The sequence below is a fragment of the Chrysochloris asiatica genome, unplaced genomic scaffold (genome assembly GCF_000296735.1).
Source record: "Chrysochloris asiatica unplaced genomic scaffold, ChrAsi1.0 scaffold00089, whole genome shotgun sequence".
Taxonomy (NCBI): Eukaryota; Metazoa; Chordata; class Mammalia; order Afrosoricida; family Chrysochloridae; genus Chrysochloris; species Chrysochloris asiatica.
The window spans coordinates 3,351,433-3,375,860 of NW_006408607.1; the positions used below are offsets into that span (position 1 = coordinate 3,351,433).

At 40.0% G+C, this 24,428-nt stretch overlaps 1 protein-coding gene across 3 annotated transcripts in view; it reads right to left on the reverse strand.

The window, feature by feature from the left end:
- The window catches only part of PPARGC1A (peroxisome proliferator-activated receptor gamma, coactivator 1 alpha), a 1,035,693-nt gene that overhangs the window by 129,996 nt on the left and 881,269 nt on the right, over positions 1-24,428 (reverse strand). For 2 of the 3 annotated variants that reach the window (XM_006866293.1, XM_006866295.1), the window contains exon 3: positions 7,890-8,069. In XM_006866293.1, the coding sequence (XP_006866355.1) occupies positions 7,890-8,069 (180 nt within the window). Of the gene's footprint in view, positions 1-7,889; positions 8,070-13,539; positions 13,617-24,428 lie in introns of those variants that run through there. The other variant, XM_006866294.1, reaches the window with a different exon arrangement.

Here is a 24,428-nt window from a genome sequence, read left to right on the forward strand (position 1 = left end):
GACGTATTGCATTAGGCAAATCTGTTGCACAAGACCTTTTTAAAGTGTTGAAGAGCAAAGATGTCAGCTTGAGGACTAAGGTGCGCCTGACCCAAGCCAAGTCATTTTCAATAACCTCGTATGGAAGCAAGGAGCTCTGGTAGCATAGTGGTTACGAATCGGGCCGCGAACCGCAAGGTCAGCAGTTCGAAACTACCAGCTGTTCTGCGGGAGAACGATGAGGCTTTCTGCTCCTGTAAAGATTTACAGCCTTCCACGGCACATAACAACAACAACATATGCATGCTAAAACTGGACAGTGAATAAGGAAGACTGTAGAAGAATTGATGCTTTTCAGTTACGGTGTTGGAGGAGAATACTGAAAGCGCCATGGGCTGCCAAAAGAACCAATAGATCCGTTTTGGAAGAAGTGCAGCCAGAGTGCTCCTTGTAGGCCAGGATGGCCAAACTTTGTCTGTCATATTTCAGGCATGTTATCAGGAGGAACCACTCGCTGGAGAAGGATATCATGTTTGGTAAGGTGGAGGGTCAGAGAAAAAGAGGAAGACCCCCAATGAGATGGATTGGCCCAGTGGCAGCCTCGATGGACTCAAGCGTGACAATAGTAGTGAGGTTGGCCCAGGATCAGGCAGTGCATAAAGTCGCTATGAGTCAGTACCGACTTGATGGCACCTAACAACAACATACACATATATATACACATACACACGCATAAATATATATATTTATTATAGGAACAGTAAGCCACAACGTTCTTCCTCTGAGCGGCTGGTGAGTTTGAACCGTTGACCTTGCTGTCAGCAGTCAGTGCTTATCCTCCAGTGCCCTTCAGTGCTCATAATTATATATGTTGTTGTTGTTGCTGTTGCTGAGTGTTGTCAAGTCAGTTCTGTCTCATAGCAACCCTGTATAGTTCCTGAAAAGCAGCTGGTGGATTTGAACCATTAGCCTTGTGGTTCATAGTCCAATACTGATCCTACAGCACTCACTAGAAGCCCATACCTATATATGCTATTGTTAAGTGGGGTTGAGTCAGTTATAACTCATGGTGATCCTGTATAGGGTTTCCAAAGAGCCGCTGGTGAATCTGAACCGCCAACCTTGCAGTTCAAACCAACCGTGCAGTCGAATGCTTATCCTACAGCATCACACCAGGACTCCATAATTATTATATAAAGATATATTGATAAACATATGTAGATAGTCTTGCACTGTTTGCTAATTATTTTACATTCCTTCACCTAGCTTCCCAAGATAGATTAAAAGCTCTTTTCAGAAATGGCCCCTCTTTTGCACTTTGTATGTAGTCTTCATGTTACCTAATGTAATTCACACCATCAATTAATTTTCAAATAACTCATTCATTATATAATGATATTGAGTAATAATCTTCTGCCGTTTTCTAAGAAAATATCTGAGAAAACTTTAAAGTGCAAGATAGGTTCACTGCTCCCAAAATGTCCGTGGTTGGTTGAATAATTAATGTATTTTTATTTTTGTAACTTTTTGATAGGTAGGTAATATATGGTGAATGTGATGACGCTGTACAATAAGCACTGGACTTGAAACCACAAAGTCAGTGGTTCTAACCCACCAGCTATTCTGCAGGAGAAAGATGAAGCCTTCTGTTCCCACTAAGATCTATGGCCTCGAAAACCCTATACAGGGTGCCTATGAGTCCTAAGCAACTTGACAGCACTTAGTAACAATCAATCATAACAAGCTAATATATGCCTACTGTAGAAAAATAACTTAGAAAATAGCTGAATGCCACAAAAAGAAATGTAAAATCCTATCTCTATATTCCTACCAGAATGATCAAGTATTCTTGGACATTTCTACCAACACTTCGTCAGTGGCAAGATACAATATAGAGAGACATGTAAGAAGAAAGCCCACGTATTTTTTTTTTTTTTTTTCCTACAAAAGTTCACAGTGTAAGACCTCACTCAAAGGTCTCGTAATTACCAACCAGGGATGCTGACTACAGCTATGAGCCCTTCTCTCCCCGTCAGCAAAGGTAGACCTGGGAACATATGAGGAATAACCTAAAGATGACCAAATACTCACTCACCAAGTTCCTAAGGACCCCACCTAGCTGCATTCAAATGTTTGAATGAAAGGTACCCATTCAGTCTGGTGAAAAGAGATGGGGATATGATTCTTTTGATTCAATAGTGAGTAAATGTTATCATGACTAACTGCGATTGTCACAACTGTAAAGGTAGAAGTTGTGTAAACAAAAGTAGGGAGTTGTTAATCTTACATTCTAGAAACAGAGGACCCTAGAACCATCAAGAGGAGAGAGCATGAGTGGACTGTGGGATCCTAACCAGAGAAGCAGCGACACCAGAGATGGTGGCAGAGATGATGGCAAGGAGAAATAGAGCAGCTAAGCACTCTAGACTAATGGGAAGAGAAATATTGTGTGCTGGCGGCCAGGAGACTGACTTGCAAAATGTGCCCTTTGGTTGTTTAAATAATTGTATATTCCTGCATGTTTTGTGTACATAAAAAGAAGAAAAAAAAAGAGGATATAGAGGCAAGTACTATGAAGCAAAGGTGCATGGAGGGGATTATAATCGTTGCAATGAAACAAAATATGATTGATTGAGTGCCAAACCAATGCTCTCCCATGTAGACTATCACTCAATTCACAATAAAAGCTTAAAAAAAAAAAAAAAAAAGCCCATTTACTTGTTCCATGGAGGTATTAAAGCAGGTGTCTGAAAAAAGCAAGGACAAGGCAGCCCACAGTGACCCAGGAGGTCCGATGTGCTCTATAAACTAACATGCCAGCCATATTTACACACTACTGTGCTATAAAAGGTAGTTCTTTATCCAACTTCTTCAAACAATGCACAAAGGCAACCAGGGAAGGAAGTGATGTTGCAACATTCTGAAACATAAATCTTGCTACCAGTCAGCCTAGGGCCAGCATCCTGTTTTCCTTACACATGGATCCCATTCATTGGAAGCTGCACCTATAGGCCTGACTCCTGCTTTCATAAGTGACTTCTAAATCACACTTGGCCACCTATACTTACACATCCAAACAAAGGTTGTGTAAGCCAAGACCCTTATTTGTATGTCCAGTTACTCAACCAACGTGTACAATTGCATGTTGGCACACCTTTGATCCCACTCAGGAATTCATTCTTTGCCAAACTGTGACATTCAACAACTCTTGCTCTCTTTTATTTAAATAAAAATTAAAGTTGTATTCAAATGCATAAAATGGCAAGAAAGAAAGATTACTATTGGGTACCAAGTTATTTTTAACATTTCTGCTGTACTATTATTTAGCTCAAGGAGCTTTTGTAGCATAGTGGTTACGAATTGGGCTGCAAACCTCAAGGTCAGTAGTTCAAAACTTCTAGCTGTTCTGCAAGAGAAAGATGAGGCTTTCTGCTCCCATAAAGATTTAAAGCCTCTGAAACCCTGTACAGGGTCACTATGAGTTGGAACCAAGTCGACAGCCCATAATAACAACAATTATGTAGCTCTGAGTGTCCATGGGTGATACAAATGAGCAAGCATTCACTGCCAACCAAAAGGTTTGTGGTACCAGTACAACTAGAAGTGCCTCGGAATAAAGTCCTATCCATCTATCTTGGAAAATTCATCCACTCAAAACCTTGTGGATTGTAGTCCTACTCTGACATAGTAGGGGTCACCAAGAGTCAGAATCAACAAGACAGCAACCAGTAAGTATATTATGCAGCACTACTTTCTATGATGACTGGAATTCAGCAATCCTGTTGTCAGTTTCTCCTGGAGTTAGCAACACATTACTTGAGCGAGTCAGGAAAGGCTGTTTAGCAACGCGGTGTGTTATTTTATTCTGGGTATTTGGGAAAGAGAATGCTTGTTATTGGCAGATCAGAGATGGCAGAGACTGCGACTGTTTTGGCTTGCTCAAGAACAAGGCCTTCTCACATGGGATGAAGCAGGGTTTTGAGAACTGGAAGAAAGATAGTGCAGGTGAAAGTCCACGGTGAGACATTTAAAGGCACAGGCTCTGGGAAATGACTTCAGCAGAATGCTGGCTTTGGGAGGAGGAGCACAAAGCCTCGGCAATCTGAGGGTTATTTTGTTGCCTGTTGACTTTCCACACAGGAAAAGGCACAGGTTTAGAATCTCTCTTATGTTCACCCATACGTTCATTCCCAGTATAGGACAATGTCTAAGTTGAACTCAAGAGGGTGGAAGTAAGGGCATAGTCACTGAACGCAAATGCTCTGAAATATCTGCTGTTTGTGACAATATTGCCACATCTGACCTTACCCTTTGCCTAGACACAGAAAAATGGTTTGTGTGACATCAGAGAAAGTGGTGATGGGGAGTTATCTAAACAGTCACTAGGAGAATATCCAGCATATTAATCTTGCATCTTTGAGCATCTGGATGATTTTATAACTTCTGGGTCTCTCTATCCTGTACCATACTAAATGTTTTCTTAGAAATTCGACCAGTGCATAGGTATTAGCACTGCACAGAGGGGAATTTCAGTGATATATATATATATATATACACATGGAGCTCTGATAGTGTAGTGGTTGCAATTCAGGTTGTTCCACGGGAGAAGGAAGAGGCTTTCTGCTCCTATAAATATTTACAGCTTCAGAAACCCTGTGCAGGGTTGCTGTGAGTCGGAACCAACTCCATGGCACACCACCACCACAAGTATATATATTTTTAAAGAGCTCCCATAAAGATTTGCAGCCTCAGAAATGCTGTGCAGGGACACTATGTGTTAGGACCGACTCCACAGTACTTAACAACAACAACAACAACATTTACCTCAAAGTCTTGGTGTGGTACTGTGGGATAATGTGCTGGACTGCAAAGGCGGTTTGAACAGCTCACCAGCCACTCCTAAGAAACCTTATACAGGGTCGCTATGGGTCAGAACCAAATCAATGGAACTTTACAACAAATTTACCTCAGTGATTGGTATTTGTTGTAAAGTACCATTGGGTTGGTTCTGACTCAACTTTAGTGACCCTGCATAGCGTTTCTGAGAAGCAACTGATGGATCTGAACGTCCCACCTTGCAATTAGGAGTCTAGCGCTTACCCTACAGTGTCAGGACATTTGGGGCTGGATAATTCTTTGAGGGTAATGGGTGGCGGCTTTCTGGGGCATGATAGGATACTTAGCAGCAACAACATCCTTAATCACTACCCACTAGATTCCAGTAACTTCTCTCCAATTAAAACAATCTAACATGTCTCCAGACACTATCACATGTTTCCTAGCTTAATTGACCTGGCTTAAGAAACACTGGTTTAAAATGAACCTTGTATTTTTAAAGTGTGTAGCTAGAAACAGTTCTACCAGGAATAGACGGTTACACAGGAAAGCAAAGAGAATGCTGTTGTGTAGATTAAGCATCTATAGATAACTAGGTGTTGAGCCAAGTCGCCTGAAGGTGTAAGTGTAAAGTTTCACAAAAACTTGGGCAGGTACTACAAGATGAAATGGGAGAACAAAAGGTCACGGAGAAAGTTGTCCTGTTTTGAAAGCAGTACACCCACCCACCGTTTAGTCCCTAGCCCTCATTTACAAAATACATGGCATGCATCCAATACGAACTAGATGATTTTGTGATAAGAAGTCTATAGAGATAGACTTTTTTTTTTTAAAAAAAGTACTGTTTATTTAATGCAGCATGACTTAAAACGGGCTTGTAACCTGACAAGAGTACAGAATGAGGAATGTTCAATTTACCAGTTCTAACCAGCCAAGTCCTCGGATGAACTCTCTAAGACCCAGTGAGAAGCTTGGGAAAGTATAACCAACCACAAACTTTCTGTGTTTCCTTCACCTGATTCCTTCTCCCAGCCCAAACTTCACTATCGTAAGCATTCTTCTAAGACCCAGTTTACTCTCCAGACACGTTATAAAATCCTAGCCGTCGGCCGAGAAAGCCTACAGCTACGTGAGCTCAGCTCTGGCCCAGCTGCCATGTTAACCGTCACCTAAAAGAAAGATTTGCTTCTATTTTTAAACATATTCAGCAAAGAAGCAACTTGATAGCCTTTGTAAAGAATGGTTGTCACCCAAACTCACTGTTACCCTACTCGTACCATTGATGTATAGACTTTGGAGTCAGGAAAATTTTGATAAATTTCAGGTCTTTTTCTTGACAACGATGTGATTTGGGGACAATCAGAAATTCACTCCGAGACTCAGTGTCTCCATATGTGTAATGGGAATGATAATAAAAGTGCCAAAGTTGAATCAGAGTGTCAACCACACCAACCCAAACCCACTGCTGACGAATCTATTCGGACTTCCAGTGACCCTGGAGACAGAGGAGAACAGTCCCTAAGGTTTCTGGGACTGTAAATCTTTATGGGCACAGACAGCCTCATCTTCCTCCCACAGAGCAGGCGGTGGGTTTGAATCACCGGCTTTACATTATTAGCAGCCTGGTGCTTAACCTGATGTGCCATCAGAGCTCCGAAATAGTGCCTAAACAACAGATAGTTTTGAGAGGCAAATGAAAAGCCACGAAGATGACATAAAACACATGAAGCTCACGCCTACCCAAAAGTTGGCAATTTTTGTTACCCCTGTGGTGCTGTTGGTTAATGAGCTAGAATGCAAAGTCGGTTTGAACCACAAGGTCAGTGGTTCAAGCTCACCAGCTGCTCCTTGGAAATCCTACACAGGGCCGCTATGGGTCGGAACCAACTCGATGGCATTTAACAACAGCATTATTGTTTTTGTCTTAGCTATCTATATTCATCACTCTCTTACTGTTCATTCAACAAACATTTATTTACAGTCCTCTATGTGCTGAGCGCTGGGAAAAATAAGTATTATAAAAGTGCTTTTCTTTTGCTATTGTTGTGAAGTGCCATCGAGTCAGTTCTGACCCATAGCGACCCTGTATAGGGTTTCCAAGGAGCAGCTGGTGAGCTTGAACTGCCGACCTTGCAGTTCAAACGGCTTTGCGGTCTGGCGCATTAACCCACAGTACCACACCAGGACCCCAAAATTCAACAAAATGATATTGAAAAAATGATATTAAACAAAACACAGTCTTTGCTTCATATAGACCCTGGCACTTAGTAGGTGCTTAGGAAATGTTAGCTGAGAGGTCAGTCATGGTGCTGGTGGTTGTGATATTGAACATTAGTCGGTTTGCCAATCTTTATCCAATTCACTTACTCCATTACTCACTAAACGTTGGTCTTTGTAAAACATAATTTACTTTTAAGTAAATGAGTACTGATCTTGTAAGAAAAACCTCTTTTTCTCAAAGTAACACTTTAATAGGAGCAGATAAACATTCTTTATTATAGGGTAGGACTATAATAAGAGTCTAAAGTCTGGGAGGTAATTCTCACTACTGAAAGGTAAGTGAATTTTGACTAAAAGTAAACATGAAATTAGTTGCATTTAGGTTTTATAATACAGAGAAATCAGAAGTATGGACTAAAATTAGACGAGTAATAGGAAGAAAATGATCACCTATTTTGTAAAGCCAGTACAGGTAAACATCTAGGTCTTTTATACAAAGAAATTGACTCTTCTGTATTAATTTTGTATTAGGCACCATTTACTGATTTTTATGTCGGGAATATATGAGGCTAAATATGTGTCTACTTTTGATGTTGTCACTAGTTTGTTTTCTGGTTTTGTTTCCCCAACCCCCCACAATCTCTTAGCATTTCAACACAGTTTAATGAACTCTCTTGTTGGCCCTTAGCCTCTTAAGTATTTTTTTAAAGTCCATTTCCCCCTCAAATACTGCCTGTGAGAAAGTCCTTTGAAGACAGTGAAGAAAGACAACAACCTGCTTTTAGGTATTAACATCTTAATCCATTCAAGGCCAGTTCAATGACAAATGAATTCCCACCAAGAGATGGCCTTACCTCAAATATATTTGAAGGCTCATTGTTGTACTGATTGGAAATGATTTCTGATTGATCACTGCACCACTTGAGTCCACCCAAAAAGCTGTCTGTATCCAAGTCGTTCACGTCTAGTTCAGAAAGGTCAAGTTCAGGAAGATCTGGGCAAAGAGGCTGGTCTTCACCAACCAGAGCAGCACACTGCAGGAGGCAGGGAAAGTGAAAAAAAAAAAAAAAAATTCATTAACCACAGGAATGTATTCAACTACAATAGCATGTGATAGAAATTAAAACTTAGGTTCATTCAATGACACCACCAAAGCTAGTCTCCAGGGATTTTATAACTTGGTAAAACATCCTAAATTCTCCAGTCGCTACCTACCACCAAAAGACACTTTACCTGATAGAGTCCACCCAAAATCCTTCCTTCAAATTCATGAAAAATGGCATTATTCCTCATGACACTTTCTCTGGGTCTTTCAGATAAGAAATCAACTAGATGTGTTTGTCCTTTTATGATAGCACTTACCAACTTTCAAATTGCTTTATGATAACCCTATGTAAAATCTCACTCTACTCTTCCAGTATAATTCCTTTGAGGGAAGGATACAAGTTTAATTTTACCTTTCAACTGCCATCACAAATGATAGACGCTCGTTCAACCTTTGCCAAATGAAAAATAAAATCTAGGAACGGTAGAAGGAAAACGTTCTCCACTTACGCTCCTTTTAACCATTAGAACGTGTATAATTCATTTAGCAACTAATGGTGCAAAGTCCTTTGACTCATCTATGGTTCTTGGATTGTTATTTAAATCATTTACTCTTACTTGACTTTTCATTTCTGGACTTCATCCCTAATAAGTCAAAAGCAAGCTCCTTGAGATGAAGGACAAAAAAAACTATGTTTTCTTACATGATCTTTAGGGCTTCCACTGGTGTGGCACTATGGGAGAAAGCACTGGACCACCAAGTTGGTTTGAACCACAAGGCCAGCAGGTCAAACTCACCAGCTGCTCCTTGGAATCCTGTACAGGTTCACTATGAATCGGAACTGACTCAACAGCACTTAACAACAGCAATAACGCATAGCTTACCACACCACAACTATCTTTTCCCCCATTATTTCTACATACTAAAACCATGCTGCAAGGGAATTCAAAATAAGTATGTTTTTCATTAAAGTCTTAAAACAATGTCAAAATATTAAAAATCAGTTGTCATGAAGTTGACTCCAATGCATGGCAATGCCATGCATAGCAGAGACGAACAGTACTTCACCGGGGGCGGGGTTCAATGGCTAGCTTTTCCAAAGTAGACTGCCAGGCATCAGGCATGACCCATTTGTATGTATCACCCAGAACCATACACTGTTATTGTCAAGTGTAGTCAAGTCAGTTCTAGATCAGAGTGATGCTATATAAAATCTCTGAGGAGCAGCTGGTAGGTTTGAACTGTTGGCCTTGTGGTGAACAGTCTAATGCTTATACTACATACCTTCTCCAACTACTATGTTGCTTATCACCAAAGATAGTTGAGATTGGCATCATCTTTCATCTCCTAGAGCAGAGTAGTATTTGAACTATGCACCCCCTAGCTGAAGAGGTGGTCTCCTAAACTTGAACTGATTATCTTAACTTCCAGTTGCTCACTGCAGCCGCTCTGCGTCCTGTGAACAATCCTGCCGAAACTTCCCATTGCAGATGTTTGGAGATGCCAGACTAGTGAGAGTCTCATCCACCTGCAATTCTGTGGTGTCTAAATCAGTAAGCACATGCTGAAACGGCACCCTCATGGCCCTACCTTCCAAGGTCAGGAGTGATGCTGTGCCGTTGTTCCTGTCCAGGCAGCAGCTTGACAGAACACTGAAGATTCTCCTTGACATTTAGATTTTGAATAAAATAAGTTTTATGTAGATAATTTTTTTTTTCCTCGAGCACCCCTGTCATCCCTGGCAGCCTACATTACACGGGTCATATGCCACAGCGTGAGCAGAAGCCACATGCAGAGACGTAGGTACTGGGAAATGGAGTCAGCAGTTGGTGTGGTGCCAAGGGGAGGTTGGGTGAGGGGTAGGAGGGGCCGGAACACCACTGCAGTCCTTCCCTGGGACCACCAGGCTTCAGTGAGATCCCAAAGAGCAGACACAAAAGTAAGTCAAAGGGTCAGCTTCCCAACCTAAACGGTTTCCTAATCATCACATTGGCCTTTCATTTTTGTTATCCAACTTAGACCAAAGTTACGGATCAGTAGATTTGGCAAGGTTTATAGGTAAGTGGAGGCTGGGTAGAAGAAATTTCCTTCTGGTTCAATGTTCTTATTTTATGGTGGGTGTAACTTCCCAGGTGCCGGACTTGCCGAAGGGCTTCTCCTCCAAGGATTAACACACCCTATGAACTCTTCCAACACACAGTCAGTTCAGAGACGAGGGAATAGCTCTTTCAGTGGTACAAATAAGTGCCCGGATTGTATTGGGAAACAGTCCTTAAAAATACATAAATAAACCAAAAGAGACAGCAACAACAACAACAACACAAAATAAGCTAGAAAGCGGAGAACCTTGTGATGTAGCCGCAGTTCCTCTTGAGGTGACATAACTTGGATAGGGTGTTGTGGAACACTGATATGCCAGACTGACTGACGGACAACTTAATGCTTTCTTTCTCTTTAATTGCTCAGTGTGTGGCTTATGCAAAACTCTCTGATCTCTCAGGAACATACATGTTTTAATTAACTTTAATAAACCATTGAAAAGACCTGTTCAACTTGTTGTCTTAAAAGATCCTGTATTTTACATATCTGTTCCTTCCTTTCTTTTTTTCCCCCTTACGTTTTCTTCTTTCCTTTTCCCCTTCCTTCTCTCTTATCTTGTTTCGTTATTCAGCCCATTCCTTTCCTTCTTCCCTTCCTTTTTGCCTTCTTTCTTTTTGTCTTTGATTTCATGTTATGGCTGAAAGAAAGTGCATGGATTCTTGCCAATGTTGACATGCTAATAAAATCCGTGTCTCTGAATGTGGCATTATCCTGCTAATCTAAAACACATTAGTAGTAGCAAGTGTTCTTGTTATTCATTTATATTTGGCCTTTGGACGATGCCAGACTTAAGCCCTGTAACTGTCCTCATCTGACATGCTGATATTTACTGCTTCCCTATACATCTGTAACAGGTGTGCTTTTTTGCGATTATGAACACACATTCGACTGCACCTCTGCAATGATGACAGCTATTTTGCCACCAACCAGAGCCTTAATTTTATAATAAGATTTAAGAGGATAAAGCAGTCACTAAACACAAAAGGCTAATCATTGTATGTTAGGTCTCCCCACCAGACTTTTCTCTTAGTTGAGGAGCAAACAATAAATTTACTTAACTACACTGATAATAATGAAGCATTATAATTAAGTATAATTCTCTATTAACCTTTTAGAGGGTTTTTGTGACATTGATGGTCAGTTTTAAAGAGGGAGAGAGAGAAGAAAGAGCGACTTAGCTACATTAATTATATTCATGAAAAAATAAAAAAGACTCTTACTTCTTAAAAAGAAAAAAAATTAGTCAAGACAGAGGGAAGAGAGTGTGGAAAGGGGCAGTAGAGAGTGACAGTCTTGGTCAAGTGTATGTCATGAGAATTGTCTCTATCAATCTTGGTAACCTTATTGTACATTACCTTCATTAAACTGTGAAGCACAGGGGGCTCCGATTAGCTCTATCTATACAGACCTTTATTAACCAATGTGCTGTCGTATCATTACTGTGCAAAAGGGCATAATACGTTTGAGGAGGGCAGCAAACATTCATGATTCCAAAAATGAAAGCCGCCGAAGCTACAGCTGCTCCTAATATTTTAGACCAGCGGAGGTGATTCCCAGAGCCGTGGCAGCCGAGGCATAGCTGCTAGCACACTGCTGTCTACCGTGCAACAGAGAAGAGGCTGGTCAGTCTAAGCCGACCGACTACACAACCCACGCCTGGACAATTAACCCGAGACCTCACCTTCCCAAAAAAGAAAGGAATCAAAAACCAAAAAACAAAAGAGCACAAAAACCCCTACTCTAAAAAATGGTGCTGATGCTTGTTTGAAAATGACTGCAGGAATTTCAATGATTAAAATCAATGCTTCTATATTTCCATAAGATCTAGTTCCTCAATCAACTCCTAGCAGCATCAGGAATAATACATGATGGAATAATGAAGCTGTAGCAGCTGGGACCCACAGTGCCAGCCAGATAACACTAGAGACAATTAGGGCTTTGAAGCCACTTATAACCCCGACTTGTATATAGCCAACAAAACATATGAATTCTCTATATCAGTCCCGGCTTACCAAGAAATCACAACAAACTAACCGTTACAATTTGTAAATACAATCTGCCTAGGCAAGGGACGGTAAACACAGCCAACATTCACAAACCTAGCAAAGAGTTAAAGAGTTCAGGGCATGCCTAACTAGATAAGAAAGATGCATTCACATACGGCCTTGGCCAAATTATTTTCACTTTAGATTGTGTATCGTAGCACCACATGGACATCTTATTTAATCAAATCACGTGTGGCGCTTGACCCTCCCCCTTACCCTACGTGCCCCCAGCTGCCCAGAGGAAACACTGGGAAGCCACTGCCAGCTTCATTGTTAGCAGCTGGGATCCTCCAAGCAATTCAACAGTCCACAGAAAGTTTCCCTTGTTTCCTCAAGTTGCCCAAACTTTCTGAGAACATTCCATAGTGCTGAATGCAAATAGGCAGAGGTCCTCCGTAGTCCTGCTAGTGACTCTAGACTCCAGAGATTACGAGGAAACTGCTTGCTTTTTTCCCCCTCCTGTATGAATTGTAGCCAGCAGAGGCTGTGGAATTGATGTATTGTCGTCTATTTTTACACAAGACTCGCGAGCAGCTACACACACACACACACACACACACACACAAGTCCTGCATAAACTCTGTTCTCTCCAGGGCTTTGGGCAGCCCTCAGTGATACAGGAAGATTTAACTACTGCCTGCCCAGCCACCACGCTAATGGAAAACCTCGCACAGGAAGACATTTCTTTTTTTTTTTTTGGGGGGGGGTGGCAAATCTTTCCACTACATATAGGAGTTTTAAAGGAAGCAGCATCATTGTTTTGTGTTCAGTGAGGAAAAAGCCATCTAAAAGAAGCCGGGCTGGAATTATTTAGGATTATTTTCAGTGCTCTAATAATCAGAAAAGGGGGGTGGGGGGAATCCGGACTAGTGTCAAAACGGACTATATTTGAACACCTTCATTTTCATATTTTTATCTTTGTCTTATTATAAATAGAAATGGCATTTTTCCAATCAGGCCACTAAACACCACGGGAAAGACTTCAGCTTCTGATTCATATCAATATCTTTGAGCATAAATATTGCATATGACTGGAAACGGGGCCAAAGGCACATGGAAATTGTTTCCAACTGCAACAGATACGGATGACAGCAGCGAGGCTTTGATTTGCTCAAGGCATCTCAGAGCCACCTTAAAATAGCAAACTTACTGGAGTTAAGATTGCCATTCCTTTCCAAAGGCTCCTGCCGGGGCTACTTTTCTGCCTCTCTCCTCACCCAAGCACTCACCCCCCACCCCCTTTCAAGAATAATTGCATCCGAGGGAAGCAAGCGTCTCTGGTGGCTGCAATGCCCAGCCCAGCCCCCGGCTCACCTCGATGTCACTCCATACAGAGTCCTGGTTGCACATGTCCCACGCCATCCAGCTCCTGAATGACGCCAGTCAAGCTTTCTCAACTCCACAGTGATACAGAGCAAACACTCATGCAGGCGACCAGCCCCTTACTGAGAATGAACTGAAGGCACCTGTCTTACTACAGTCCCCAGTCACATGACAAAGCTATTAAAAAGTAGGCTGGGCTGTCACTCACCCAGCCTCTCTTCTCCTGAGCAGCTTGCTGCTCAAACTCGTGACGTCACTCAAAGGCAGCCCTCTGCCTCAGTGAAGTAACGCTTAGGGGGAAAAAAAAAAAACGGAAAGAAGAAAGAAAGAAAGGAAACACTTGGACTTTTTCGAGGCTTGAAGCATCATGCTGTGATGAAAGCCAGCTTTGAATGCCACAGACTTTAAACCTAGACCTGGCCATATAATAACTTAAATCCTCTGCAATCTTATTTTAATTTATTTTGCTTCCCAAACAAGCAAGTGGCAAAGCTTCTCTGTTTCATGGCCGAGTAACTATATTCTGAGCTAAAATGTTGTGTTCTCTAAGGCACTCTAAATTCTAAGATCTCCAAGTGGACTGAGGCTGGCTTGGGAACTAAAGCAAAAGCTTATCACATGATGCATTTTTATGAGATATTTTCTAATTGGGGGAGTGTTTAAAAGCAGCAAATGGAGCATTTTGGGCTTGTTTAATCAACAAAACAGCCTGTATTTGTTAAGGTATAAACAAACTCGTCCACCCAGCCCTCGGCTGTCCCTGTGGCACAGGGAAATACTAGTTCCCAAAGTGTTACTGCAGTTTGCTTTGCTCCATATAAGGAAAACAAGCAACCAAGACCACTCTTTCAGGTTCCTGCTAAATAGATTTCCATTTCTCGCATAGGCGCCTAGAAAACAAGTGTTAGAAATACAGTGTAACTGCTGTGCCCAGAAGAACAGCTAGTTTCCCAGCTGCCGTTTTTCAAACATGTAGCATTTCCTCCCAAACTGCCTTAGGGTGTCTTTTTGAATAAACACTAGATTCCAACACCAGTGCCTGGGGTTGCTTTCCAAATCAAGAACGTCCAAGGCTTGAGGGAAAAATACCAACACACTCTTAGCAGAAAAATTCCTTTCTTGAGCTTTAATTTCCCCTCATCCTTCCCCCCCCCCAACATCTACCTTGAGAAGAGGGCTAATGCAGGTGCAATTGTTTTATGATGATACCATGTATTGAATACATAACAAACTACAGGTACTAGCTACCTTGGAAAAAAAATGCCTCCCAGCCCTAGAAGAGTACACACACACACACCTACATGCGCACACACATGCATTTGTGATAATCATATTTTCATAAAAAATTCTAAATTAGTTTAATCCATTTACTTGCTAATAATTTATCTGGAAAAAACCTGGATGTCTAAACATAATTATCAAGCAATATTAAACTCCAGGTTTCTTTCCTGAGTTTAAATTGAAATTTAAACTGATGCTCATAGAATGTTTCCTCTATTGCCATCTCCTTATAAAGGACACACACACACACACACACACAAATAGCGATTTGGAACCATATTTTAAATATGATGCTGACATATTTAAGTCAAAGGAAAAAACAATCAGAATGTTTCTTCTCTCAAACACATATATGATCAGAGATTTATCTACTCCAGTATCTGCAACAAGTTGCCAGTATGATTCCTGAATAATATGACGAAATTGACAATTTGTCATTACTGGACATAAAAAGATGGCCAAAAGCGTTAACATTTTACGTTAGCTGAATGCATTTCACTGGCACATTTTTTTTCTGTTATAAATAGCAGAAAATTACCGTAGTTTTAATTTTCTAAGTCAAGAAAGAACAGTAAAATACAACCTCAGAAGGCTTTTAAACTGCAATTAGCATCATTACTCTATGCTCCCCACAAAGGCACACTCATTTTCTTCCCGATTATATTTTCATTTAACGTAAAACTTCAGTAAATTATTAAAATTCAGGGCAAAGGTCATTGACTCTACCCTCAACACAGTCAACTGTGAAATAATATTGGCCAAGAAGAGTCCATGTTTATTAATTATTGGCAGGTGATTCGGAATTAGTAGATATTCCCTGACTCTAAGAATCCATTTTTTAGACATATGTTCTAGCTGCACACTTATAGAGAAGGTCTTTGTTCTAGAACAGTTTGTATTCTTTATTTTTGACATTTTGCCCTGTCTAAATTATATTATCGTACTTTTCTTGGTTTTCGCCATCTAATTCCATTTAGCTCATTCATAGTCATACATCCTCTAAAACTAAAGGTGATTTCATATAGGCTTTTTTAGTTTATCTTTAAGAGGCTTTTGTTGTTGTTGTGGAAAAAACCAACAACTTTGAAATGATTTATGAACTACAGCATGGTGCATTTTTTTCCTTAAAGTTCTACTGTTCAAATCAAAATTTAAATTCATTTTTGGGACAAATTAGTGTACCCTCCACTATTTATGTATGTGTGTGTGTATATCTATTATCTATCTATCTATCTATCTATCTATCTATCTATCTATCTATATCTATATCTATATATTTATATATATTTGTGTGTATGGATATATATATATATATATATATATATATATATTCAATTCTTTACTTGATACTAATTTATCTAAAAAAATTATATATATGCATATATGTTGTTAAGTGTTGCCAAGTTGGTTCTGATGCCTAGCAACCCTATGTAGGGCTTCCAAGGAGCAACTGGTAGGTTTTAACTCCCGATCATGTGGTTAGCCTTCAGCACAACACCAGGACTTTCTCTCTTTCTATATACTTGCATACATTTGGTGGAGTCCTGGTGTGGCGCTGTGGGCTAATGCATCAGACTGCAAAGTCTTTTGAACTATAAGGTTGGTAGTTCAAGCTCACCAGCTGCTCCTTGGAAACCCTATACAGGGTCACTGTGGGTCGGAATTGACTTGACAGCACTTAACAACAACAAAAACATGTACATATGGTGGTGGTGTGTCGTGGAGTTGATTCCAAGTCATAGAAACTCTGCATAAGGTTTCTGAGGCTATAAATCTTTACTGGAGCAGAAAGCATTATCTTTCTCCTGATACGGCTAGTAGTTTCAAACTACTGATTAACAACAGTCCAATGTGTACCCACCATGCTACCACAGCTCCTATATATAAAGAGCCTAAGATGAGGTTTTCTATTCTCAGGGGAATCTAAATCACTCATTGCTCAGCAACCTAGATCCTTTCTGCTTCCCCAGACAGTTTCTCTGTCTAACCCCCCTCCGCCTCAGTGTCTTACTTTCTGTAGCCTTCCTTTCAACACTTCAACTCTGCCACCAAGATTTTCAAATGTTTGGTTTCAACCCACAAGCATCTCCCGACCCCTTACTATGTACTCAGCAATGTATTTCAAAGCCTGCCAAGAGGGCATATGACATGGACCCATGGGATCTCACAGTCTGAGGGAGATGACAGCCTTTAGAAGCTAAGAGAATATAACGCCATTTTGCTCAACATCCAGATTCCTTTTCTATTCCTTAAAACACACCCTTCTAGGTGCAAGGGCCTTGTGCTGACCATTGCAGTGCACACCTGAATCAACTCCCTTTAATCTCAACAATAAGAAGAGGTATTTATTAACATTTATTGAGTACTCAGAACATTCCATATCTACAAAGAACCTTGAATCCACCCATGCACTCTCTTCCCTCAGTAGACTGTTAACATTTTCCATAGCTTCAATATTAGAGGAAGAAAGAGAAGAATCTATCCGGAGATTTGACAGCAACAGCGAGGGGGGAGGGGAGGGCCAAGGGGGGAATAAAAAAAAAGCCTAAGAGAATAATTCAATTTTACAACAAAAATACCTAAGTGAAGAGAATTTGCATTTCCTTCCCTAATACTGCCCCAAATGACAGTCTTTACCTGTCTTCCACATTTTAAACAATAGCCCAATTCTACAATAAATTAAAAAAAAAAAAAAGCCAACATATACTCAAACATCCAAGACTGTTTGTTTTTTGTTAAGTGCCTTTGAGTGGGTTTTGACACATAGCGACCCTGTATAGGGTTTCTGAGGAGTGGCTGGTGGATTTGAACTGCTGACCTTGTGGTTGAAACTGACTTTGCAGTCTAGTACTTATCCTATTGTACCACAACTGGACTTATTATACTGAAGCCTGTAATAAGTAACAAAGACCATAGATTTTGCTGTCACTCATTACCATATTGTATGCAACTGATAACCCAGAAGTAAAGAATGGCTAGCAGAAATATCTTTTCACAAAGATCGTTGCACCTTTGTTTTTACTATCAGAATAAATGTAAAGCTGGTACTTTATAAGGAAGAAATGGGAAGAAGAGTGGCATGGGTTAGACATTAAAATCCCTATTTCATAGTCTGTATCTCTGTCAATTAAAGCCTCAAAACCAAGCTAGCAAGATGATGTGTGTTCCATTGACAACTGAGGAACACGAGACAAAGTAAGAGTTCAGAAGCGGCTGAAAAAAACCACGTGGATCTCTGAAAGGATCTCTAGAAAGAATGAAACTTTTCTACATAATAGCCATCTCCCCCAAACAAAGGCATAGTAAAGACTCTCACCCACCCAAGGTAACTTTAAATCCAAGGCATAACTGGAAATCAACATTCCTGGGAGGCAGTTTGCCTAGAGCATTCTTCCAGAAAGAACAAGAGTCTGTCTGGCATTGCAAATATTTTTTAAGTTAATTGTCATGAGAAGGCACTCAATTCCAACTTGCTTTTAATTCTTAGGGAAATCAATTGGTCCTTTTCCAACTTCCTTTTGGTTTCTGCATGCATGCTCTAGGTCTCTGGAACATGTTTTAAACTGAGGCCATGCAGAGCATAAAAGTAGGGTACAAGAAGTACCTCTAGTCCTATAAATACCCTAAAGTAAATCTTGTTTGACACGAGATTTCACCTGCCATGGGGAAGTCAGTGTTAATGTAACACCTTAGGGACACCAAAAGGACAGTCAATAGCCAATGTTAAAGACTCCCGGCATTTCTTTTTTTTTTTTATTTTAATTAAGCTACAGGTGATAGGCAATGTCAGCAATACAGTTCTCATTTCCAATCCAACTCTCTGCAGAGCAGCTCCAAGGAACCGAATCTGCCTACATTTTTGCTAGGATCTCAAAAGCTGCTCCTGGTATTTTTCATATTGACACCCTCCCAAAAAAGATATGAAAATGAATCTGAGTTGCAGTCAATTGGAATAATCCAAAGATAAAGTAAGAAGTATGCTCATTAGGGAGTCCTGGTGTGGCACGGTGTATTAATGCGCTGGACTGTAAGGTTGGTTTGTACCACAAGGTTGGTGGTTCAAGCTTACCAGCCGCTCCTCGAAAATACTATACAAGGTTACTATGAGTCGAAACTGACTCCAAGGCACTTAATAACAACAACAATGCTTATTAGGCATGCAGATAAAAGATACTGATAAAAAGAGTTAAAATGATGTTTTCTGCTATGTATGCAACTATAAACAGTTACCTTACGAACTTCAATTTAATTCATCTACAATGTGAATGATTTATTGACAATTTAGAAAAGAAAGGTTCAATATGATTATTTTGCCAGGTTATTTCTTCTCTTTCTTTTTTAATGGAACTGAAAAGAAGGCACATCATAATTAATTCAATTTGACACTACTTGCAAAATCCAAACACCACTGAAACTTAAAAATATAATATTCCAGTTAGTATGAAATCCCAGTATCTGAAGTTACAGAGGGCCTGTACACCAGAGGAACACAATTATTAAATTGAAAACAAATATTTGGTAGTCAAACAGAGCCTCTGGCACTTATTTCTAGAGCCTGGTTTGTAGTCAGTGAGCTTTTCTCGATTAAAGAGAATGATATTTTTCAACTAGTCTCAAAGTAGAAGAATGAATACGTTTTTGGTTTTTCTTTGGCTTTTTTTTTTTTTTTTTTCAATCCTACAAGATAAAGTCTTGGAAAATGTCTAGATTAGTTTGCTTTTTTTTGATTCAGTACTAGGTTTTTCTGGTGATTTGAATTTCTTAATTTGCTCTAGCAGGATTAATATATATCCAAAAAAGATCAGGAGTGGGGAATGGTGTTATTGCTAAGTGCTAATTTTTTGCTAACTGTCTAGTCAGTTCCAACTCATCACAACTGTATGTAGGGTTTCCAAGGAGTGGCTGATGGTTTTGAACCACCAACCTTGTGGTTAGCAGTCCACTGTAGGATACTACAGTGCCATTAATTCTCATTTTAAGAAGCAATTATCTTGAGATCAAAACTAGATTATATGGCAACTTAAATCACAGCTTATTTTATATTTTAACTCAGTTAGACACAAGATTTTTAAGGGAGCAGTCTTAACCAAGACCACTTCTGAAATCGACTTCCACATTTACCAGTTCAATCAAAACATAGATGTCCAATGCTGCTGGTAGGATTATAAATGGGTGCAATTTTTTTTTTTTTTTTTCTAGCAGCAAGTAGGACAAGATTTATCAAAAACTTTTAAAATGGGCATCCCCATAACTTCAGAAATTCTACTTTTAGGAATCCATTCTTTGGAATTGACAGGTGAAATTGTATAAGGATTGTGGGTTTGAGAACACTCAAGGTCCACAGCATTTTCATTATTGGAAAAACAATGTAAAGGCCAAACATTAGCGGCCCAGTTGCATAAATTACAGTTAAGTATATATATTTAACTCCATCATTAAAAAAGCCTGTAAAATATATATTTAATAGTATTATGGGAAAAGGTTCAAATTCTCCTAAGGTTTAAAATTAGACTGGAAAATACTACCATCACAACACATTTACACAGTAATATAAATATGCACATTGAGGAAGAAAAAAGGGGAAGTGGAGGAACAATATAACAAGCTATTACTCATGACTAAGAGAGTGCTGTGGTCCCTTACGATAAGCATCAGAAAGTGCCTCTGTGTGATTTTTAAATTTTCAGTGATAAGCAAGGTATCATTTTAGAATTCAGAAGAGGAAAATTGTTGTTGTTGTTAAGTGCCATCGAGTTGGTTCCGACTCATAGCGACCCTGTGTAGGGTTTTCGAGGAAGAGAAATACTAAATGCTTTTTAATAAAAGAAACACAGAGACTCAGATTTAGATCTGTAATTTCTTAAATATACAGAGAATGTGGCAAATTGATACAACCTCTAACAGTGAGTATATTGGTGTTGCTGCTAAATACCATCAAGTTGGTTCTGAATTATGGCGACCCTGTAGAATTTCCTAGGAGCGACTAGTGAATTTGAACCTTTGACCTTGTTGTTCAAACTGACTTTGTGGTCCAGTGCTTATCCTACAGCATCACACCAGGACTCCAATAGTCAGTATAAGCCTCAAACATTAATATATATTTAAAATTAATCCACTCCTGTCTTATGACAACAGCTACCCACATAGGTGGAGTCTTGGTGTGGTTCTGTAGGATCAGCAATGGACTATCAACTACGAGATTGGCAGATCAAACACACCAGCTGCTTCTCAGAAACCCTATACATGGTCATTATGAGTTGGAACCAACTGGAGAACACACAACAACATCGCCATAGGCACTCAGAGGAGTTTTACCTGACACTCTTTCAAACCTCCTGAGATCTGAATTATAGGGAAAGTGAAGCTATCAGCTACCATTAGCTTGCCTCAGAGGTGGGCCCAAACCACTGTCCCTCAGCTGCCACTATCATCTCCACTGTCTTTCTCAACTTGAAGCTTCACCGATTAAGATTCAGCTAACTTTCTCTTTCAAAAATTCAATAAGCTGCTATAGGGTTCAAAGGATTTTAGTCATTTATAGAAGAGTGAGTATTTGTTAATTAGACTTTTACTTTCCTTCTAACAACTAATAGAGTTCAGACCAAAGAAAGAAAACAGCAAATGCCTTAAGAACATAGTATAACTGAACTCCTAAGAAAATTGCTCAAGAAGAGATTCTACTGTCTTGGAATAAGAAAGGAGTTGTCAGAGGAGGCTTAAGGGCAGAGCTGTTGGGTACATGGCTTCTACTGGAGACAACAGTAACCGATGTGATGAAGAAAACTCTGTCCACGTTTCAGACCAGTGACTTGCAAGCTGAATTTGTAGAACACAACCTGTCCCTAAATGGGGAACTGTCTATGCAAGTGCTGGCAGGTTGTAGTCCTGTCCCCAAGCAACAAGCTCATAGTGGGGTCTCCAAACAACACAGAAGAGGCAGACCTACCCTCTCCAAACCCCTAGAAGGTGGACAATATCCACAGGAATGAAAGACTTCACACACTCTCCTGGACCTTTCTTGACACATACTGCCTACACTTGAGTGATGGTTATTTTGAACATTAAAAGTTTTCATACCAAGAAGGATTAACCAAGACCACCTTCCTGGGATTTGAAATTAGAGAGTCAGTTTGAACTCTGTAGACTTTCATTTAGCCTCAAGTACAAGGAAACGGATGCTAAAACAAGCATGGGCCCTCACTTCACCTTTGGCACTAGCCAGCAGTTTGACTTTGGGCTGTGGTCTTAATGATTCTGAGCCTCAGTTTTCTCATCTGTTAAATAAGATGATAGTTAGATTCCAGTCTATCTCAGAGCTTGGACAGCTCTAACACACAAGATGTGCCTGCCTCAACAGAGACAGGCAACTTGGGGAGTCCTCTGCACACGGTGAATTCAGATGCTTCGCTGCACAAATGCACTGGAAACAGGGATAATGTACAAGAAGGGGAACAGGTGCTCAGCTTTGCTGAGAGAGCACAGCTTCATCTCTTGCTTTCCTTGCAGTTGAGATATTTAGCCTCCTAACCATTCCAGAAGACGAAGCCAAGATAACTTCTGAAAAAGAAGCCATTCACCACACCTTCTGGCAGGAAGAAGATCTCCTTACAAGCATCTAGGATTCTGACAAAGGCCAGGTAGTTGTCCCAGAGAAACAGCATGTTGTCATTTTGTTTATCCTTAATTCTGCTAAGTGGTGCAAGTCATTTGTAAGGCCAAGCACCTGCTTGCCCAGGACATTTAAAGCACACCAAATTGGACTAGTTACCATTTACTTAATCCTGCTTACGGATGCCAGAGAATATGCAAACATGTGATTTCGTCTAACAACAGGTAAGAAATGATGTTGCTGAGAAAAGAGAAGATTTAGAAAAGGGGGTGAACCTAAACTCAGGGGTTTGCAAATTGCAATCAGGTCACTTACACTTAGTGAAATAAGAGCTTACAGCAATCCTCTAGCCTCTTCACATCAGAGCCTTCATCCCTATATAAGGATTTCAATGTATTTGGGAAAAGGAGACCTTGCCTGTTTTTAATTTGGAAGAAATCAGTTATTACTAAAGGTACTGAGGGAATGGTGAAGGTCATATGCCTAACTTAATTTATCAAGGTTGAAATGTATGAGACCAAGACCATATCAGAGGATGGACAGTCAAGGCATCATGCAGCTCTATCCTCCACACCTGTTTAGCAGGAGGTACAAGACTTGTGCTTCATCTCCGTGTCATGCCACCCAGCTTGGAGGTTTTTCTTTAAAAGTGAATGAAGAGCAGAAGGCACACTAAATTCTCTAAACAAAACTTTGCAGACGGAGCCACAATGGTATGTTGTTGCTGTTGTTGTGTGGTAAATGATAAACTTCAGGAAGGACAATGCTTGGATAAACCACCAGCAAATTCTTCTTATACATGGCTGCATGCAGTTCACAGCATGACATATTTAACGTCCAATGTTGCTGCATCCAGAGAAAGAGGACAACAAGCAAAGTAGCATAAGAAAACCTGATTTCTGTGGCAACGATACCATCTGCAAAAAAAGGTGTATAGGACTTTTCTTAAAAACAAGCCCAAAGCTCGATTATTCTTTAAAGAGCCCCAGTTGTACTTTGCTCCCAGCCAGATGAGCAGAATGGATTCTGTTTCTCTTTTCAAAACAAACATCTCTGACAACTCATGAAATATAACTTTCTATCATCCACCTTAATAGATCCTTTTTCACACAGAGCACCTAAAACTAGGCTGAACCTAATCTTGTGCACAGCCATACAAAGTGAAAAAGTGGAAAGTCTTTCTTGGTGTTCTCCTGTGAGTTATTTTCAGCCTCTGTGCTCTTTGTCTTCTCTAGCATGTTACTTAACTTCATATATTGTATAAAAACACAGGATAGAAAGATACGATGGGAAGTTTGTATGCAGTGCAGGCTTTGAGGTGTGTCTACTAAGGCCAGGTACCAGCACTAACATCTTGCAGAAGTCTATCAGCCTTGTTATTCTGATTGAGACAGAATCAAATGAAACCAGGACTAATACTTTATAGGAAATGCAATTTAAATAGTTATATGAAATAAACCTGTAGTATGGTTGTTGGAACTCTAATATTCCAAAAGTATAGCCTAACACACCAATGAGAATGAATAAACTATTGTTAGTCAAACACCAAAATGTAGATGAATCCTCACTAGTATAATGTGAAGCAAAAGAATCCAGGCACACAGAAAAAGTGGATACTTTATGATTCAATTTGCATCAAGTGCAGACACTGCTGTGCTTAACCTACGCCTTTGGAAGTCAGGAAAGCAGTTGTTCTTGGTAGTCATGGTGATGGGGAAGGGGATGATTTGGGGTAAGACTCCAGGAAGCTAATTATTATATTTCTTACCTGATGCCAATGCTGGTTACATGGGTGTGTTCCGTAACTGGAAACTCATTGAGTCAAACACTGATACTATGTGCACTATTCAGCAATCATATTCTAGTTCAATAAAAAGCTTAAGATATTTAGAAAAGAAAGAACAAGGATTCTTTTTATATTACAAAGTTATGAAGTTTGCTACTCTTCAGTTAGGAGTCCCTGCATGGTGCAAATTGTTAGGTGCCTGAC